General features: G+C 35.2%; 1 protein-coding gene across 5 annotated transcripts; it reads left to right on the top strand.

The window, feature by feature from the left end:
- Positions 1 to 1,306: 1,306 nt before the first annotated feature.
- Positions 1,307 to 21,286, top strand: LOC110185362 (MOXD1 homolog 1). 5 transcript variants are annotated; one of them, XM_086837981.1, is made up of 9 exons: positions 1,307 to 1,354; positions 1,594 to 2,063; positions 15,264 to 15,419; positions 15,476 to 15,783; positions 15,844 to 16,139; positions 16,195 to 16,358; positions 16,412 to 16,928; positions 20,758 to 20,924; positions 20,989 to 21,286. In XM_086837981.1, the coding sequence occupies exons 2-9, from the start codon at positions 1,737 to 1,739 to the stop codon at positions 21,151 to 21,153; spliced, it is 2,100 nt and encodes a 699-aa protein (XP_086694107.1). In that variant the 5' UTR covers positions 1,307 to 1,354; positions 1,594 to 1,736; the 3' UTR covers positions 21,154 to 21,286. The 5 variants fall into 5 exon arrangements, 4 of the variants coding, with proteins under 4 accessions (XP_086694107.1, XP_020809802.1, XP_086694106.1 ...); XM_020954143.2 differs by lacking the exon at positions 1,307 to 1,354 and adding an exon at positions 1,406 to 1,487; XR_015272832.1 differs by lacking the exon at positions 1,307 to 1,354 and adding an exon at positions 19,050 to 19,113 and having other exon boundaries at positions 1,407 to 2,063.
- Positions 21,287 to 22,021: the final 735 nt, after the last annotated feature.

Here is a 22,021-nt window from a genome sequence, read left to right as displayed (position 1 = left end):
CTTGGCGACTGGCGCGAGAGTTCTGCTGGCTGCCTGTAGAGGGCGCAGCAGTAGGGGCACGGGGAAACGCAAAAAAAAAATTGATATATTCGCAAACGCAGATAAGCTATCAACATGAAACGTAGACAATACCCGAGCTGGAACCTCAACGCATGTTGTGTCAATTTGGGCTTAAACGGTTCAGAACTTTTCAAGTCTATAAAGGAAGTAGATATGAACAGAGCATTTTATAGATATTGTATTAATTCCTGTGATCGAAGTTCTATCTGCAAGGATATAAACTTCTACATAACGAAGTTAGCTCCTTTCTTGTTTTTTTTGTCTTCTGGTTTCAGATTCGGAACTCTTGGTAAATTATTATTTGTATGAATGCCCCCCCATCGACTTGACTTTGAATAATGGAATTCATGGAAAGAAGATTGAAAGGCCGCTGCTTTGCGGAATGTACATTTCGGCCGCCTAGTTGCCAGAATCATAACGATGAGGTCTAAATTTAAAGAGTAATTTTGCGCTTTAATTATACTATATACATTAACATTGAGCTGTTAACGCTCGCTAAAGAATTTTCAGGACGGGTTTTCAAAATTTTTTAGCAACAAAAAAAAGCAAAAATATTCACTGATAAGAAACATAAATCAGAGTTACACCTTAGAACTCTCGTCAAAACGAGAACATCGATTTCGGATGGATAACAAAATTAATATTTCGGAGCGGCATAACCTTAGGGACCATCCGTTCGACGGATGGATCTTTCTCGGGAGATGGGAAGGAACGAGTGAAATATGGTAGCCAAAGGATGCCAAAGTATGCCAGTAGCCCTCTTCGGTATTTTCCGGTTAATTCTTGCCCCAAATTGTGTAAAATTTCAACCATTTCATATAAAACGCCTCCTTTTACTACAAAGATATATGTATATGTCTTCAGGACTTAGGCTCTTTTAGTTAAAGAAAAATCATTGAAGAATTTCAAATTCTTCGTCATCTAATTTATTTACTTTAACCATTTTTGTATTCTTGTTTTGGATGAACTAGGATGGTTGATCAGATGTTATCCGATAGTGGATGGATATGAAGCTCAGAGGGAATCAAACTTTCATATCTGCGAAAAATCCCAAGTGTATCACACGACTGGAATGTGTGGTAAGCCAATACTATCTCAGTCGATCACAAAAACTATCAACTAAAATTGGTTTTCAAATTGGGTGAAGATCTGAGAAATTTTGTAAACAGTAATAAGCCATTCATTCAATGGATGGTGGACGGTAGATAATCTTTCAAAAATAGGATATAAAAAAAATTTACTTATTAAGCAATATACATCATACCAACGTGCAGTAATAATTTGTACTTATGCAGTGAGAATTATTTAATATTCTAAATTATAACAGAAATTATCGATGGTATCTTAGCGCTTTAAATAAAATATTGGTTGAATTGTGGCGCCTTCACTATAAATTTAATTATACAAATTACACTCAAAACACGATTGTATATAACTTGGCAGTTTTATTGATATATTACAAATAAAAAAAAAAAATATAAATTGGTTTGCAGATCTTAGAAAATAACTAATCGTTTGACGATCCTTTTTCAGTATAAAGAGAACTTTTACACCGATGTCCTTGCGTACATATATGTACATGTATTTTTCAATAAACTGTGCGAAAGAGGCTTCTTAAAACTAAGACTAAAACGCCACAAAAACAAATAAAACAGTTATAAACGAAAAACATATAAATGAAGATTAAACAATTATTAACTGTACTTTGTATACAGTTGAGCTTGGGATCATGTTATTTTAATGATGATAGTAACGAGGACTCCAAAAGTGATAGTAGTGATAGAATACAACATAAAAATTGGACCCGTCGTGAAATTATGGACAAAAATGGATTATATTGGCTCCAATGGTGGGTAAAAGAAAACGATAATAATGTATATTTTGAAGTGACTGTTAACACTCGGGGGTATATCGGACTCGGGTTTTCTAAAGATGGTCTTATGTCCAGATCAGACCTGGTCCTTTTATGGGTCGACGATAGCACGGGCCAGGCAAACGTATTGGTAAGTTCACATTTATTTAATTGACATTAATTAATATCTTCAGTATTATGTCACCTATAATATAATTATTGGAACTGAGTTTATCCGATATTATAACTTCAGTAAGAAATATAATATAATGTAATGTACATATATAAGCGGAGTAACGAACCCATTGCTTATTTGAAATCTGCAAAAAATGACAAAAATCCGCATTGGAATTTACAATGCTCAATTTTACGACTTTTTGTAGAAGATATGAGCATTCAAAGTTGAACTTTATTTTATTTTTTTTTTGCTACATTATTTATAAGTTCGTTGACTTTTAGATAATATTAAAAAAAAAATAGTAAACCAATTGGGAACGAATTAATTCCTACTTTCAGTACAGTCTATATAGTATACAGTCTATGTTTACTATATTTACAGTTACAGTCTTACATAGACAGGTTGGCATTTTCCTCTACATCTACATCTACATGATACAATTATAATACATTATACAATTATAATTGTATCATGCATTTAACGATAGTTTCTAATAGTCTCCGTAATCTCATAAAATTAAAACCTATATTCTACACTAATACACTGCGTTTCACTTGAATAGCACACTTTACATAGGGAATTTCAAATCTCGAAATCTTTTAAACAAAAAGAAAACTCGTTGATGTTTTTGTTTCTATTTATAGAGTAATCAATTTTAATTATAAGAAAAGTAACAAAACTTAAATTAAATTAACAATTAATAAAAGTTAACAAAAAAACTGAAAAACTTCAAAAATTCCACAAAAATTTTGTTTCACATGAATAGCACATTTTTTTTTTAAAGTATATTTAATGAACTTAAGTATAAGGAAATGTGTTTTTATTCAATAGTAAGTATTAATGTATATATACATATATGATAATTTAATAATGGGTCGAGCCCCCCTTATTCAATATAACCTCGTAGATCCTGTTGGGCAGCGAATCATATAGACTTTTAATGTAGTCTAGGGATATTGTAGCCCAGGCCCTCTGAATGGCGTCAATTAGTTCGTCTTTTGTTGAAAATTGTTTACCAGACTCATAAACCTTTCTGACCAGCCATCCCCAAACATTTTCAATTATATTCAGATCCTGCGAGTATGGTGGCCAGTTCAGAGTCTCAACATTTTTATCTTTTAAAAAAGATTTTACAAGACGTGCAGTATGTATTGGGGCATTTTCGTGCTGGAATGTCCAAGGCAAATGTTTAAAAAAAGTTTCCAAAGGTGGAAAAGCTTTTTCGAGGACGTTTAGATGCGCTTTTGCGTTCATGATTGAGGATAAGAATTGGAGTTCACAAGTCCCATAGCAAGATATGGCTCCCCAAACCATAACTCCGCCTACTCGACTGTGTAAACGCTCCAATTGATGCGTCTCCTTCCTCAGATAATGAAAATAATAATTATAGCCATCTGGCCCCTCCAAATTGAACTTTTTTTCATCAGAAAAAACTACGCGCCTCCACTCGTTACACCATGACATATTGACGCGGCAAAAGGTCAACCGTGCTTCCTTTCGTTTGGGGTTAAGCGGTGGTTTTTTTTTAAGTTTCAAGCGTTTAAGATGTTTAGCTTTGGAAATAACTCGCCAAACAGTAGTTTTGCTCGCGTCAACACCTGCATTTGCCCTTGTCTTGCTCACAGAGTCATGAGAATTTGAGGCTTCCCGCAGAATTGCACGCTTATCTGTGTCGCTAAGGAGACTACTTTGGCGACCTTTCATATTTTTTCCATAGTTTTGCTTGTTCTTTATAAAATTGTGTACGACTTTTCTGCTTTTTCCAATTTTTTTCGCTATATTAGCCACAGAATGGTCACAATCAATATAGCTTTGTATTTGGATCTGTTCCTTGTGACTTAATGACGTTCCACGACCCATAATTGCACAAAATGAGTAAACTATGTTTGAAATTCACAAATTAATCAAAAAACTTTTATGAATCAATCTTCTTGGCTGCTGAAATGACACTAAATCTAAAATGTGCTATTCATGTGAAACAAAATTGTTGTGGAATTTTTGAAGTTTTGAAGTTTTTTTGTTAACCTTTATTAATTGTTAATTTAATTTAAGTTTTGTTACTTTTCTTATAATTAAAATTGATTTCTCTATCAATAGAAACAAAAACATCAACGAGTTTTCTTTTTGTTTAAAAGATTTCGAGATTTGAAATTCCCTATGTAAAGTGTGCTATTCAAGTGAAACGCAGTGTATACATACATATGTACATCTCTCTTTAACTCCTGTTTGCATTTTGCAAAGAATTAATTGACAGCATACGAATTGCAATGTTTTTGTTTTTGTTATTTTTTACTATGTTTTAAGTTAAAATATTTAAGTTTTGTTTTTTATATGTATAGATTAAAGTTATCCTAATAATATTATAAAGGAAAATGTTTAAAAAATCTTTTATTTATTCATAAATTTTCAGTTTAAAGCCAAAATTGTGAGGGATTTTTCGTTTTGCTAAGAATTACTTGACAAACTGTATATTGGCTAAATCTAAAATTTGATGAAAATACATACATATGTCCAACACTGGAGAAGTTATAATTTTTTTCTCTGAAATTTTCGATTGTTTCTATTGCAGTTATCTGATACAGTCGTCCAATCCCACCCGTTCTGACTTACATATGTACATACATACATATATACGAGTGAGACTATATAGAAAACTAACTAAAAAGTTTCACTTAGAGAGATTCAAAAGTACATAGTTTCCGTAGAAACGGACAGACGGACATGGCTAGATCGGCTGTTGATTTCGTGAAAACTCCAACCCGATTCAGAGCGTATTTTAACCACAACGCGACCAGTAATTTTCATATAGCATGACTTCTAAAATCACCTAGGAATCCCAGAGGAAAAAACATAGGAAATCCACGGAATCCCTGAGAGAAAACATATAGAAAAAAATTTATTATTTGTTTATAAACTTGTATTTTTTGTTCAACGATTACCACAATTTTTTTAATACGCTTTTATTAGTTCGGATAATTTGAATACTATTTTCAAAAGTTTCCAAATATCTGATAAGCTAGAAACTTTGCATACCAACGCAATAATTTGATAAAAAAAATGCATTATCCTGATTAGGATCGTCAGGATTGATAAATACTTTTTTTAAAGATCCTCCGTAAAAGAGTAAGAGAGACAGAGCTAGCGCGAGATCTGCGCTAGCCTGCTGGACATGCTTATGTAGCACTTAGTCGTGTAAGAACCTTAGACGATATTCGCATTGAAGACCTTGATTGCTCAAAGCATCTTGCCACTAGTTGGTGGCAAATGAAATGTTTGCTCGACGAGCGGCTCGGCCATGTTCTACTGTCGATGGGCCGCTTAACCGGAAAACACCATGCAACAAAGAGGCCTTAAATGAGATTAAGAAATAGCTCGTAGGTTATTTCATAATTACATGTCCGCAAAAATTGATTATTGATAAATCTAACTAAAATACGATAAATAACTGATAGCTTAGAAAATGTAAAAAAACACGCGTTTATAGGTACCCACACTGAAGAATAAAAAATAAATAATAGTTAAAAAAAAAACTAAAAAAAAACACGCTTTTATAAATAACAGAACTAAAAAAAAGAAAATAATTTATAATTACAAACAAAATTATTAAATTCAGAGCAATAGTATATAATTATAAACAAGATCACTAAATTCATAGTTAAAAGCGTGGGGTACATCTATAATCAATGTTACAATTATTCTAACTATCTGTAAGGGGAGAATAATGAAAATATAGAAAAATCCTACAAATAACAGTTTTACTGTGCAATGCTTAACCAAGTACATGTTTAACTATTGTTAAAAAAATGATACATGTATTTCTGTGAACATAAAATATAAAAGAAAATGTCTGATATTTACAAAAAATTATAAGATTAACAAAAACAGTGCAGCTGTAGAATATTTCGTCACGTATGTATTTAAATGTGCTTAATGACAGCATTATGTATATCAGACGGACATGGCTAGATCGACTCGGCTGTTGATCCTGATCAAGAATATATATACTTTATATGGTCGGAGGTGCCTCCTTTACTGCTTTGCAAACGTCTGACTGAAATTATAATACCCTGCAAGGGTATAAAAATAACTGGTTCTCGGTGCGAGATACTACCGCGTCTCCGGATGCACCCCACGCTTTTAACTCTGAATTTAGTGATCTTCTTTATAATAATATACTATTACTCTTCTTTATAATAATATACTATTACTCTGAATTTAATAGTTTTGTTTGTACTTATAAATTATTCTCTTCTTTTTAGTTCGGTTATTTATAAAAGCGTGTTTTTTTATTTTTTTTAAACTATTATATGTATAAATACATTTATATTTAGTGACCTGTCGGCTGTTGGCCCTTCAACGAACTAATCAAACTTTTAAATAAAAGGTTCAAAATCAGGTATGCAAATAAAATTATTAATTAACTAAAAATAACTTTAATTACCTTTTAACAATATTTAAGAAATTAAATCTCAAAACACTTGCAAACACTGCAAAGAGAATTAGGGTAAACTAGAAAAAACTGCAGACCGACAATTCTGCTCTGTGCCAGGGATATGGATAGTCAATATTGGATATGCCTAGGTAAAATTTTTAATATTTTTCAATACGATTATATACGATTAAATAAGTAAACATTAATTACATAAAATCTTATATATTTATAAATATTATAACTTTAGAGGGATTCTGATGTCAATGCGATACCCCTCTTTCGGAACAGATTTTTTTTAAACACTTTGAAAACTTTGCGAGACGTCGGCAATAGCCGAACGCAGAGACAATTTTTTTTACTTACTTCGATTAGAAGTTCGCTAAATGAAGTTCATCCGATTTGAATTTTGGTACTGGGCAACTTTTGGAAGTTAAACTTGGTTATACCAAAAACATTGGAGTGTTGAAAATTCGTACCGTCATACAATTTTTTTGCACACGATTATGTGCTGACTTGAACTGGCTTCAGGCTCTCTCACATTTCGTTCAAAAGTCAGTGACAGAGCGCACTAGAGCCAGCCGCTATTTCTTATCCATACAGCGATGTTTTCGTGATCGCTCTAGAGCCACCCTGCAGTAGTAATTCATCAACGTTTCATCAACAGTCAAGGGGGTGCTGTTGATTTTTAGATGACAGGCGATACAAATTATTGATTTATTTAACATGAGGATGTCCTAGGCTGTCATCAAAAAAATTCAATTACAATTAATCTATGATTCATCAACAATTCATCATCAATTCATCGATTATTAATCAACAAATCATCGATGTTTCATCAACAATTCATCGATGTTTCATCAACAAATTTCTCAACGGCCGGACCATGGTACTGCCGACGACTGCCGTCTAGACTACCGTCGTAACTGTATCGTGGGCAGAGGGTCGTAGTAGGAGTCGCAGTCGGCAGAGCGTCGCCTCGGTAGAAGTCGCAGTCGGCGCGTTGATGACATGTTGATGACAGTGGGCTATTGATGACACGCTGTACTGCAGGGCAGCAGCTCTCTTACGCATACAGCAACATGGCGTGCCTCAAAAGACCGATTTTATTATTAAAATTTTTTACATTTATTATTATTATTTTTATAATTTTTTTTTATTAAAGCAATTGTAAATACAGATATAATGATAAATTTACATGACTTTTTTATTGTTATTTACCATGATTAATATATATAATAATTTAAATATATAATATACATACATATTTATATAATTTTATAAAAATAAACAAAATGCGCCAGCAAGTCTACGATTTAAACCAATTTTTTTTATGGACTCTATATTTTGTTATTATTTGTAATGTTGTTATTGTCACATAAATACGTATAGAGTATAAATTAAGTATTGGAATTAAACACTTAGTATATACAGTGGCTCACAGCTTATTTCGTGCAAAGGTTAACCGAATATTCAAACTCGTATATTTAACGAACGGTAAGAGATATCAACAAAATTTAAATGCAGTTTTGTTAAGTAGGATTTAGGCATTTTAAAATACCATTACATAACGCTTAAAACTAAAATCCAAAAAAAAATACTGACTTTTTTTATGTCACAGCTTATTTCGTGCAAACAACTTGATCTTAAATAATAATTATAATAATAAACTTAATATGTTGTGTGGCCTCCATATTGCTTCATTACATCCTTAAAACGAGTTTCCATTGAAAAAACAAATTTTTCCGTTGGTTTCTTTGGAATCTTGGGCCATTCTTCGAAGAGGCCTGTTTTGAGCTCTTATTGGTTGGGTATCGACCTCTTGCGGATACCAGGATACAAAATTGGCTACAAATTCTCAATGACGTTATGGTCAGGAGACTAGGCAGGCGTTTCCATTAAGTGAGGGCAGTTCCATTGCATCCAGGTCTGCAGAAAATCTGTTTTCTATTTCAGCAAAATTAAGTTTAGTTTTTTCATTTTTAATGTGATTTAGGACCAATTTACTCTGCTCCATGGGTGTACGCGTGCTCATTTTGGTAAATCAAAGAAAACTTTTTTTTTCAGTGTAACTAAACGCTAAAAAGTTATAAATATATAAGTTGATATCTTCTCTAATGGATTGCAACAAGAAAAAGTTATTTAAGATTAACAAATTACAAATTTAGTGTACTTAAAGTTCTTGCACGAAATAAGCTGTGACATGAAAAAATTCGTTATTTTTAGCTTTTTTTTAGATTTAAGAGTTAACTAATAGTATTTAAAAATAATAAAGTGGCTTAATAAATGCCTAACTCCTACTTAACAAAACTGCATTTAAATTTTGTGGATATCTCTTACCGTTTGTTAGCTATAAGAATTTGAATTTCAAGTTTACCTCTGCACGAAATAAGCTGTGAGCCACTGTATGTATATAAAGAAGAAAAAAACAATATAAAGGCATTCAATCACTAAAAAATGTAAAAAGCTAAAATCAAAACAAAAGAATAAAATTTGACCCTCAATTTATTATATATTTGTTTTGTAAACATAAAGTTGACTTGAGATTAAGTTAGCAGGACAACACCGGATTTTTTATTATAAAGTATATATATTCTTGATCAGGATCAACAGCCGAGTCGATCTAGCCATGTCCGTCCGTCTGTCCGTTTCTACGCAAACTAGTTTCTCAGTTTTGAAGCTATATGAATGAAACTTTGTAGATAGTCTTCTATATACTCTCACTCGTATACTATATGTCGGAACGGGCCGGATCGGACGACATCGGAAGGATCGGAAAATTTTTACAAAAAAAATTATAACATTTTCAGTTTTCAACAGAATTTGATCAAAATTAAGATATAGCCATTTTATATTACTCTAAAATTTTGTGTCAAATTTTATGAAAATCGGACGACTATATCACATAGGTGCCATAAAAATGCAAATCTGTGAATGTAAAACTGCAAATATAAAATGTATAGGTGAATGAAATGAAAGCAGGTATTACTTCATTGTTTTTGAACATAAATATATATAATTTATATCGATGGATTCCTAGTCTTTGAAGCTCTATATGCAACGGTACATAAACTTCGGCGTGCCGAAGTTAGCTGCCTTTCTTGTTTTTTAACCTCAATATATGTATATAACTTATATTATCTGGATTCCAAGTCATCGAAGTTCTATCTGCAAGGGTATATAAACTTCGGCGTGCCGAATTTAGCTTCCTATCTTGTTTTATTTTAAAGCGTTTGCCCACCAATTACTTTTTTTTGCACACGTCCAGTTTCAAAAATATGAAACTTCAAAAATTTTTCAAAATCTCCAAGATGCCCACCCCTTAAAACTAAATTATAACGTAAACAAAATCGTTTGCCCACCCTTTAATTTAAAAAATAACGTAAGCCCACCCACAAAAACAATTTTTTTTTCAGAATTAGGGTTTGCCCACCCTTAAAAACAAAATAAAAACGTTTGCTCACCCCCTAAAATTAAATATTTTTAACAAAATACCTTTGCCCATGTTTTAAAACTAAATAAAATCGTTTTCCCATCCTCGTTTGCCCGTCCTCTAAAACTACATTTTTTTTAGAAAAAACGCTTGCCTATCTTTTAAAACTATCTTAAATCGTTTGCCCACCCCTTAAAACTAAATATAATCGATTGCCCTTGTCTTAATTTTAAATATGTTTATTAAAAACCACCTCTGAAAATTAAATAATATCACCTAATGTGTTATGTTTACAATTGTTTAATCCCTAATATTGGTTGCAAAAAGTACTTGTTACGAAAAAAAAATGTTTACAAAATTATTATAAAATCTGGATTAGAAATGGTTAAAATTGCTACGTGATAAAAATTCCACTAAAAATTGTACAATTCAATTATTCCGTTTTTTAATTTTGCACAAAAAATACTAGTTATGGCTGAATAACATTTACGACAGGTGCCAGGTGTTTTTTTGTCCTGGCTCTTCCCGGTATACTTTTTCACAGCACCTGTCGGTCATAGCTGGTAAGTTTTATGAAAAAAATTGAAAATAAAATTGAAATAAAAATTGAAAATTGAAGCTAACTTCGGCACGCCGAAGTTTATATACCCTTGCAGATAGAACTTCGATGAATAGGAATCCATACAATATAAATAATATATATTTGTGTTAAAAAACAATGAAGTAATACCTGCTTTCATTTCCTTCACCTATACATATTTGCAGTTTTACATTCACAGATTTGATCCTGCAATAACCGCCAATTAAAATCAATATATGGAAGGTAGGTTACAGTGAGACCCAATACTGGGGCATCCAATTAGAGCTAAGCTCCTTTTTGATCCACTCCCTCTGTTTGTTGTTGTTGTTCACTATCAGTACCACCCAGAGTCAGTAAGGAAACCTAGGATTGCCGAAACTTTTGGCTTTCTTATACTTCCCAGTAACTCCATCTGGTAGGTACCAAAGTGGCGAAGTCTGATGTGGTTTAGCGCTGGGCAGAAGCAGAGCAAATGTTCCGTTGTCTCTTGATCTGTAGGTTGCTTACAGCTTCTACAGATTGCATTATATGGCAGTCCCAACTTCATTGCGTGCGAACCGATCGCCCAATGTTCCGTTATGACTGCCGTGAACCTGCTAATATCTCGCTTGCTGATGGATAGCAGTTCACTGAATCGTTTTTTGTCGTACCTCGGCCAACATTCGCTTGACCTTCTGTGATCGCTCTTACATAGACATTTTTTATTAGCTATCTGCTTAAATTGGTCATGGATCCTTGTCTGGATCGCGTTTAGGGAGATCGGTAATTCGAAGTCTGTTTTTAGCCCTGCCGAGCCTGCACGGGCTAGTTCGTCTGCCTTCACATTTCCTGGGATCTCGTTGTGTCCCGGTACCCATGTTACTTGTACCTTATTTTTGTCAGCAAGTCTATTAAGGGCCTTCTTGCATTCTGCCACTAGTCGTGAGTTCGTTTTCACGGCAGCTAGGGATTTTATAATCGCTTGGCTATCCGAGTAGATTCAGTCTCACTGCGCTCTGTGCTGCAAGGTCCTTCACGAACAGTTCTATCGGCATTATATTCAGGATAGCGTTTAGGGCAGCTGCGGGGCTTTAGCGCATTGCACCCACGGCCCCCGCACTCGCTGCCCGTTGCATCCGTGTCAGCTTCGTTCTGTTGTAAGCCTTAGTTAGTGCCGGCCACTATACTTGGGCTCCGTATGTTAGTATTGGCCGTCCCACTGCTGAGTAGAGCCATAAAATTATCTTTGGGTGCAGTCCCCATTTGTTCCCAAACATTTTCCTTCTTGTTTTCTTTCCATGAGACCATTTTATTCAGAATTACTCCTAGATACTTTGCTCGTTCCGCTAGTTTTAGCTCCATGCCGTTTTTACTGGGCATGTTGAAGAGCATAAGTTCTGTCTTAGTGGGATTGATACCTAGTTCGCAGGTTTTTGCCCATTTATTTAAGCGACTGAGCGCACCCTTCATTATTTCGCTAATAACGTCAGGGTAAGGTCCTGATACTAGCAGTACTACGTCGTCTGCGTATGCAACTGCTTTAACTCCACCCGTATTGAGATCTGGCAAAATGACGTTCATATTTGTGAGCCAGAGTAGGGGCAATAATACCCCGCCCTGAGGTGTGCCTCCCTTCACAGTCCGCGTGAGGTGAGTGCCACTCAGTTTGACTGTGATCGTCCTGCTCTTTAGCATGACCCCGATCCACTTTCTGATGCCTCTCTCAATACCTAACAAGTTGAGGGAGCCCTGGATAGAGTTGGGGTTCACTTTATTGAACGCGCCTTCCATGTCTAGGAAGGCAGCCATCGTGTTTTGCTTCTGTTGTAATATTTTCTCGACATGATGTACAACTTCGTGTACTGCTGTTTCCGTTGACTTTCCTTTGCGGTACGCAAAGAGAGTTGATATCCGAGAGTTGATGTCCCTCTAGAACTCCCGGATGTGGACGTCCAGGAGTCTCTCTAGTGTCTTCAGGGCGAAGGAGGTGAGACTTATCGGTCTATAATCCTTTGCTAGGATATGCCCCTTCTGCCCGGTTTCGGTATAAATATGACTTTTGCTTCCCTCCACAGGAGTGGGATGTGCGTCAGTTTTATACAAGCTTCGTAAATGGCTTTTAGCCATCTGCAAATGCTATCCTTGGCTGATTGTAGCATTGCCGCTATTAAGACGTCTGGGCCAGGGCTTTTATACTTATCGAAAGAATCTATTGCCCACTGGATTCGCTCAGTGGTAATGATGTCTTTCGTAGGTGTATCCATTTGAGAGCTCGTTCCCTCCTCGGGTTCCGAGCTCACTCTTAGGCTTTCTGGGAAGTGGGTGTCAACTAGTAGCTCTAGTGACTCCTCAATTGTCGTCGTAGCAGAGCCGTCTGCCCTGTTGATCAGGGTAGGGCTTATGTGCCCCTTGGCGAGAATTTTGCTTACTCTCGCCGTGTCCTTTATGCCTTCTAGTGACTCGCAGTAGTTTTGCCAGAACTCTTTCTAATCCTTGAATACTGCCTTTTTATAAATTTTGTGTGCTTCTTTGTATGTTAACCAATCCCGCGTTACATAGCTGTTGTTGAAGGCCTTTCTCGCGCTCTTTCTGTGCTCTCTTAGTTCCTTTGTCCACCACGGGGGGTATTGCTGCTTCGAGGTTAGGTTACAAGTCTCTTTGAAGGCGTTGTTCAGGATATTCCTTAGGTCCTTTACCTCTTTGTCGAGTGCCTTTGCAGTGGATAATATCTTGATCCTCCTGCCGTTTACTTTGGATTGAACAATTTCGCTTTCTTCTTGGCACCTGTTTCTTAACTGGCGTCGTTATTTCAAAGAAAATGTACCTATGGTCTGAGAAGGAGTGCTCTGTCGAAACCCTCCAGTTCTCTGTTATCTCCAGTTATTCTGTTATATTAGTAAGGTGAGATCTAACACCTCTTCCCAACAAAATTTTCCGTGCTCGGAAAGATGAAGGTCGGGGTATTACCCTTATTGCATATCGTTACATTTCTACATATAATATTGTCAAAGAGTGACTCACCTCTTTCGTGTGTCTCCGAACTCCGAACTCCGATGATATAGTGACTCCGCTCCCATCCGCCGCTACGAATCTGGCCACTGCTAGGTCAGGTGTGCTGAGATTGGGACAGAGAAAAGCATTAAAATGATTCTTAATTACTATGCAAGCTCTCGACCTACCATTCGAGTTTGTGCACAGTAGTGTGTATCCTTGGATTCTTAGTCCAGCGACTTGCCCGTCCCTGGTCCAAGGCTCCTGTATCAAACCGATGTCCATATCCCTCTCCCTTAGAAGGATCGTAAGATCAGCTGAACCGTGCTAGCTGCGCTTCAGATTTTCGCCATCTCTGAGGTTGTGCCCAGCTGAGCATCACCTATGTGTTTAGATTGGGAAGTGCTACTCGCCCTCCCTTCGCATTGCGACACTTCTTCGTCGGTCTCCGATACAATGTGAGATGCCGCGACCAATCTCGTCCTCAGCATCTCCTTCTCGTCCTTCGTTGACAGTTTTTGGGGTTGATCCTCTCCCTGGAGTTCCGAAGCTCGCTTTGTTGTATTCATCTCATTTCATGAACGCCCGCTTTGCTCGTCCTGCGGGCCAAAGGGGGCTTGGCACTTTGAAGACAGGTCGACCGCAGCTTAGCCTTAAAGCAGCGGCAAGGCCACGACCTAGGGTTGCCTGGCCCTGGGAAGGCTCCGTGCAGACACAGCTGGATTAACCCCTCAGCTGCGAACCTAGAAGTCATTGTGCAAGGGTCACGTCACAATCTGACTTGAGGGGAGGCTGAGAAAAGACTTGTCTAAGTCCGCCCGACTACAATTGGTCAACGTCCCCGGTTGAACCTCAAACTTATTTGGGATAGTTGATAGCCCACTTGAATGTTAATCTCATCTCTTTTTATTGGCATTTACTTTGATTTTATTTTATCGAATGTAATCCAATACATTTGACATGCTTTTGGTGGGTTTTTAAAAAGTACAGGGCCAAATCGAAAATATTGAGGAAATCCTGAATGTTAAGTTAGTTTGCCCTGTACAGTTTAATATACCCACAAAATACCAACAAATTTTCAATTTAATCCAAGCATTTGTTTTTCTCTTTATTCGATCAAAAATATTTTAAAAATTTTAAGATCAAATTTTTCGAAGCCAAAATATCATTATATTTAAAAACATAAGAAATGAATATTCTCGGATTTTTTGTGCATTTTATTTTTTTGCAAACAGTGCTTAATCTTAAAAAAAAAAAATTGTTTTTAATGATTCAGAAAATATATGAAAACAGCGCCGTGAGCATTAGCATTAGCGAAATCGTACCACATGGAAGTTGCCCGGTCGCCTGGCAATTTTAAACAATTGAACAAATATTTCTTCAATATAAAAGTTGACATTCGAAATTAATGGTAAAATTGACAATACTTCCTTAATTTTGCTTCAAAACAAACAATTTAAAAACTTAAGGACATTTGAGCTTTTGGCTTAATTCTGAAAAACAATAACAAAACAAATTACATAGCATTTTCAAAAACCAGAGCACCTAGAAACGGAAAAGAAAGTTTTTGTCCAAAACTCATAACACAAACATATGGCAACAACTAGAGCTCTTCTGTAAGTGTGTCGATTAGTAATTATTATTATTTAAGTGCATATATTTAATATATATATACATTTTTAATCTTTGCCTTTTGAGCTGGTTTAGAATTGGATTAGATTTTTGTAATGTTTTAATGGAACACATTCTAAAATTTTACAGGACTATCATGGCGCACAACATTCATTGAATAAAGACCCACTACTAGATGATACACAAAACTATTATGTCCTAAATGGCTTTCAAAATGCTACACATACAAATGTAAAGTTTAAACGTAAGATAGAAACCTGTGACCCATATGATATTCCATTTTCGGTATGTTATTATATAAAAATTCTTAAATATAAATAAACATATTCATTAATTTACAGACTGATACTGTAAAAATACTTTGGTCCTTTGGGGAAATGGATCCCAATTATGAAAGCTTAACATGGCATGGAAAAAACAGAGGTGTCAAGTCAGTGCATTTACTTTCTCCTATGTTTACCCAAAATAGCCGAGATCCACAAACAAGAAAAAAAAAAATATCGGAGACAAGGAATTGGGATATAACAGTTAATAATGTAACCATCGAACCCACAATGAACACTCTATATTGGTGTAAAATAGTACGAATTCCAGAGTTATCTAATAAACAACATATTATTGGTTATGAGGCACTGTTATCTCATTCCGGGTAACCAACTAGTTATTAAATTAATTGTTGTCCCGATAACAAGATTATTTTTATTCACAGTCACTTAAATATAAATATTGTCCATCAAATGACCCTTTTCGAATGCCAGACAAAATCCTACCCTGGATCGGATCCATTATCGTGGGATTTGTGGGTTAGAGGTTCTGGCACAGTATGCAACAGTAATCTGCTGACCCCACGAGATTGGGATTCTTGTTCCACACCAGTTGCAGTTTGGTCGCCGGGATCTAAGGGACAGTTTTTGCCTTCTCATGTTGGTATTCCAATGGGCGGTGTATCAGGAGTAAAATATTATATGCTAGAAGTTCACTATGATAATTCTAACAGAAAGAAAAGTAAGTATGATAGACAAAATACAAAATTATAATTAAAATCCGTTCGATTTCTTAGTTGTTGATCATTCTGGATTCCGAATACATTACACACACGATTTGCGTACATACGACGCGGGCATCATAGTAAGTGGGGTTTCTATATCTGACACTCAGCTAATTCCACCTGGTCAAAATATCTACCGAAATGTCGGGATTTGTGGTCCCCCTTGTTCAAGTGTGGTATGTAATTATCATATTTTTTTTATTTATTCAATTAAATTTTTTTAACTTAGATGTTTCCGGAGAAAGGAATTAAAATTATTTCTGGATCGTTTCACTCACATGAAGCCGGTCGTAAAATGAGCCTACGACATATTCGGTCTGGCAAAGAATTAAAACGGATCATTGAAGATGATAATTATGATTACAGTTATCAGCATGTTCATCAGCTTGCTAATGAAACAGTAGTCTTACCGGGAGATTATCTTATAACAGACTGTGCATATGAAACCAAACATAGAAAACTACCCACATTTGGCGGATATTCAACAAAGGAAGAAATGTGTTTAACCTTTATTACATATTACCCTAAAATTGAGTTGTCTGGATGTTACAGCATGACGCCAGTACGCGAGTTTTTTGAGATGTTCGGCGTTTACCAATTTTATTCAATGAATATGACGGATGTTGAAAACTTATTTCTTTATAATGGCAATGATTATATAAAAAATTCTATATTCACAGAGGAACAAAAAAGAAGTGGAAATTCATCGAAAGACGAGAATATTTATTATGATGATAATTTACTAAGTAAGTATGCCGCCATTGCTGTTATTTAATTAATTTTTTAAGCGACTAGCTAATATCAGATAATGATAATACATTCGGAGAATATTAAATAAGATTGTCTCCGGTTTCGCATTTTAAAATTATTATCGGATCCGATTTTACTTGTAAAAAGAAATATATGTTAATTGTACCCTGAACCTTACAGTCTTAGATTTGTTTTTTTCATACGGCAGATATGGATAAATCGAAATTTTTTATTGGTAACAAGCTATTATACTCTTGTACCCTATAAGTATCAGCCGTACAAGTGTAATTTTTTCTTAAATGGGTTTAAAAACGCGATCGTGCGCGCAAAATAAAATAACCATTTTTTGACGGAAGCACTTCTATTAATAAATTATGAATTCATCCATCATCATTTCATCATTTTCCGCAAATCGTTCCAAAGGCTCAACCAACTTACAGTTAAAACCTCTAAACCGAATTTTCGCAAACCATTTTCAAATAAATTTCGCGTATATAGGTATTCCTTTGCGAAATCCATATAAAATAAAAGGAAGCTAACTTCGTCATTGTATATACTGTGACGCACTAAACTGTTGGCACAGTTACAAACTTTAACTTTAAGTGCTATTTCCAGGCGTATACATTATTTTATTGAATACATTTTTTTAATATAGTTAAATTAAATAATTATGTATAAAATGACCAAATTTTTATTTTATTTTGTCTCATAAATTTAAAACTCTATAAACTTTAAAAGAAAATTATCATATTTCGTGACACAAAAATCTTGGCACAGTTATTAGTTTCACTTGATTTATTTTAGATTTAAGTCCTTTATGTTCATATTTTAAACAAATGTAAAAGGGGACTTTTTTTAAGCACTTGGCGTCACAAAGTTTTCAAAAAAATTTTAAATTTATCTACAGTTCTGCCATTTGGCTAAATTTTAAGAAAATGGAGAATAAGCGAAAATGAACCTGCGTAGCTCAAAGAAAAATTGTCTTTCATCTGCACAATGAAGTCAAATCGTATGGCGAAGTAGCCAAAATGATGGAACTAAGCCGATCATCCTCACAGATCACCAATGAAGTTTAAACCGAGTTTGGGAAGGATATTCATCCGATGACCGTAAAATGTGCCCTGCACGAAACCAACTTACATTGCCGAGCTGCTAGTCGAAAGCCGTTCATATCTGATATCTATGCTAAGCCAATTGAATTTTGGGATCACGTACTCTTTTCGGAAGAAACCAATTTTAATATTTATCGCTCTGTTGGCCGCCAGCACGTATAGAGAAAACCGAACACTGAGCTGGATAAAAGTGACTTGGCTCAAAAGTTAAACACGGTCGGAACTTCCGATTTATTGGAACCACCTTCCGCTATTCAGAATGTTTCCAGTAGACTTTTGGATAGAGACCAGTTGGTAGTCCTAGGTGATTTTAATATCCCTGGTGCTATTTGGTGCTCAAATAATTCCACCAAGACTGTCCTAACTTCTACACAACATGACTTTATCGCTGGCTTGTTTGACATTTCGCTGTCTCAAATCAACCATGTTCGAAATTCCTTACAGCGCTGCTCGATCTTTGTTTCGTCTCTGATCCTGCGAGTCAGTTTAGCCGGGCTGGCGCCTCTGACGCAGCCCGAAGATCCGTATCATCCAACTTTCGATGTGACTCTTGATATTGGGTCTGACGTACAGAATATATCTGACCGTCCAGCCAATAAAGTCCTATGTTTTCGCAAAACGGACTTTGAACGGCTGAATAATTTTATAAACGAGTTCAATTGGTCCGATCTATACATGTGCACTGACATGGCATTTGCCGTGGATATTTTTTACAATGCCATGAATTAATTTTTTACTGAATGTGTTCCGTTATACATCCGTCAAGCTTAAATAAACCGCCGTGGTTTACTGAAGAATTTAGCCGACTTAAAAATAAAAAATCTAGGCTGTATGTTTAATTTAAATTCATTCTTAATCTGCCCTTTCATCTTATTTATCAGCTCGGTCAAACTTTACAAACAACTTATTCAAACTCTTTGAATTTAAACCAGACCTATTCCTACGACATACCCAAATCAAACTTAATTTTCTGGCGTAGCCTAAACGAAAGCTCTTTTCTTTCAGATCTTCATCGTGTCAAGCCAGTTTATTCGCCAGGTCCCGACGGAATTCGTGGCTGTGTGCTCAGGTATTGTGCCGACGCCCTGTGGTATCCCCTTCTGAAATTGTTTACCTTATCCTTGGAAACCTCACACTTTCCCATTATTTGGAAGGAATCGATTATTATTCCTCTCCACAAAAAGGTAGCAAATTGGATGCCAGCAATTATAGAGGAATCTCTAAGTTGTCGGCCATCCCTAAACTTTTTGAAAACATCACCCCTCACTTAAAGCACCTTTGTAGATCAGTTATTTCTACATATCAACATGGTTTTATAAAGCGAGGATCAACAACAGCAAACCTTTTGGAGCTCTCTTCCTATATTATTAAGTGTTTCCATAATAACTTTCAGACAGATGTAATCTGTACTGATTTCAGTAAAGCATTTGACTCTGTTAACCATTCCCTCCTCGTAAGAAAAGTCGATTTAATGGGTTTTCCAAGTGATCTTCTTATTAGATCTTAAGTTATCTGAATGGCAGGACGCAAAAGGTCCTCTTTAAGAATAATTTATCTAATGTTCTAAGGGTTACATCTGGCGTCCCGCAAGGAAGCCATTTGCGAGTCTTTTGGTTTACATTATCTATAATTGACCTGCCCAAAGTTTTGATTAACTCCAGAGTGCTTTTGTAAGCGGATGACGTCACGCTTTGCGTGCAATACAATGACGTCGTCTTCCAGTCGAATTTACAAACAGATCTCAATAATTTTCAAACTTTGTGCCGTGTAAACTTATTAAACTTAAACGGGAAAGAATTTATTCAGTCGATGATTTGGGCATCCGGATAGACCCAAAACTTGACTTTATTGATCATAATTCGTCTATGGTGAATAGAGCCAGCGGTGTGCTTGGATTTATTAAACGGTGGTCGAAGGAATTCAATGACCCGTGTGTCACTTAATCCTTATATACCTCTTTAGTTCGTCCCATCTTAGAATATGGATGCTGTGTATGGAGCCCTCAGTACGGCGTCCATAGTAAACGCATCGAGTTGGTTCAAAAGAACTTTTTGCTTTTCGCTCTATGCGGTTTAAATTGGAATGCAAACCAAAGATTATCTTCCTATTCAAATAGACTCCTCTTAATAAACATACCGTCCTAAGCCAATCGTAGAACGATGCTAAGAATAACCTTCATTTATAAGCTTATCCATGGTGATTTGGAAAGTGCTGACTTGTAGAAGCAGCTTAATTTCCACGTACCAAGTAGAAGTACTAGATCTTATGCAAGCAAACAACCTGACCAGTAGTCAATTTCCTCGTAGTCTCGTACCCCAAAATTATAGCGAAACTTATTCAAAATAACGGTGGTTATGTCAGATACTAGTATAAGTTTACTAATAAAAAAAAAGTTTGATAATTTTCGAGCTCAAAGCTTAGAAGAATTTCTGTACTTATTATTTAGACCAACCCATATGTATGATTTTTCGATCAATTCGGTCGTAGTTTTTAAATGTGAAATCCAAATTTCTTTTGTTATATTTTTTTATTATCTGTAGTAAGTTTGAAAGCTAAAAAAAATTATAATTTTTTCTTGAAGCTTATAAAATAAGTTTTTGAGGCTTTAAGAAACCTCATATGCGTGTACTTATTATTTTGACCGTGTGTACGTTTAAATCCGATAATGCTCATAACTTATCTTTATTCATTAAGGGTTTCTTTTTATTTACAGACAAATTGCTTATTTCTGATCCTGTTGAATTTCATGATCGAACATTTTTGTCCCATTTATATCAATTGCCTTGGCATGAACCGCTCTTTACAAAACGTGTTGAGCTAGAATTTATAACTGGAAAACACATGACATTTTGTCGTGTTTCGAACGACTCGATATCGATAGTAAGTTCTGTTAAAAATTATTATGATGTTTCGCGTTAACTAAGAAAATTTCTCATTTTTTCAGCCATCGGAAATTATACGATTCCCTGAGTTTACCGCATATGTCAAACCAGCTAAGACTTGTCTGAATTATATGTTAAGTGGTAATGGCGATTTTCGTTCTAAAGGTTCTAGACATGTAGATGCATTTATATTAAGTCTCTTTTCTTTAATCGTCTTTATATTTTAAATTTGGCTAAATACTTTAATGCAGTAATGTAAATGGAAGTAAGTCATGCAAAATGAATATAACTATTTTTCGTTTTTAGTAAAATAAACATAAAATTATAATTTTTTAATTTTACTACGCACGAAAGTAAAAATAATTTTTAAATACTAGAGGGTTTTTCTTTACAAAGTTGACGATTTTCTAAGGAAGAAAGTGCAGAATGGGGACAGTGAGTACAATGAAGGCCTAACCTATTGTTCGGAGCAGACTGCTAGCGCCTAATTATGCGCGCATAGGTGAATGGCTCCACCTGCTGCGCTCTTAGCTCTTCTCTTTCGTGATCTATTTCTCTATCTCTTCTTCTTTTAAGCTAAGCCACATTGTAATTATATGTATTGAAGCCAAGCGTTCGATCGGTTGTTGCAGCTTCGACTAGAGAACAAAAGACAAGAAAATAAATACAGCATATAATCGACCTATTCGTGCGTTAGTTATTATTGCCCAAGGGTGGCAAATCCGTTGTCTTTCCCATAAACACCTATTCATATTATAGGGTCGCCTTACACATTATTTTTATTTTATATTATTTTTATTTCGTTACCATTTTGCACATCAGTGAAAAAATAATTTTCGTATTTAGCTATGTTGGTTTGTGTCTCCGTTTCTACTCAAACTGGATTTAGGATAGATAGTCTTTTTTCTACTGCAGGTATTGTATAAGATGTAAAGGGATAGATCGAACACCCGAATAATAAAGCAGGCATGATTTCCATGAAATTTTATTTTGTAGCATAAATTGATCTATAAAAAAATAAAATAAGAATAAAATATACTACAGTCGAGTCCCGATAATTCGAAATGGCAAGGGGATCACTTTTTTTTACGAATT

This window comes from Drosophila serrata, unplaced genomic scaffold (genome assembly GCF_035046125.1).
Source record: "Drosophila serrata isolate PLE 108 unplaced genomic scaffold, ASM3504612v1 contig_338, whole genome shotgun sequence".
Lineage (NCBI taxonomy): Eukaryota > Metazoa > Arthropoda > Insecta > Diptera > Drosophilidae > Drosophila > Drosophila serrata.
The sequence above is the reverse complement of the archived record's forward strand: the minus strand, read 5'-3'. Positions and strand labels throughout refer to the sequence as shown.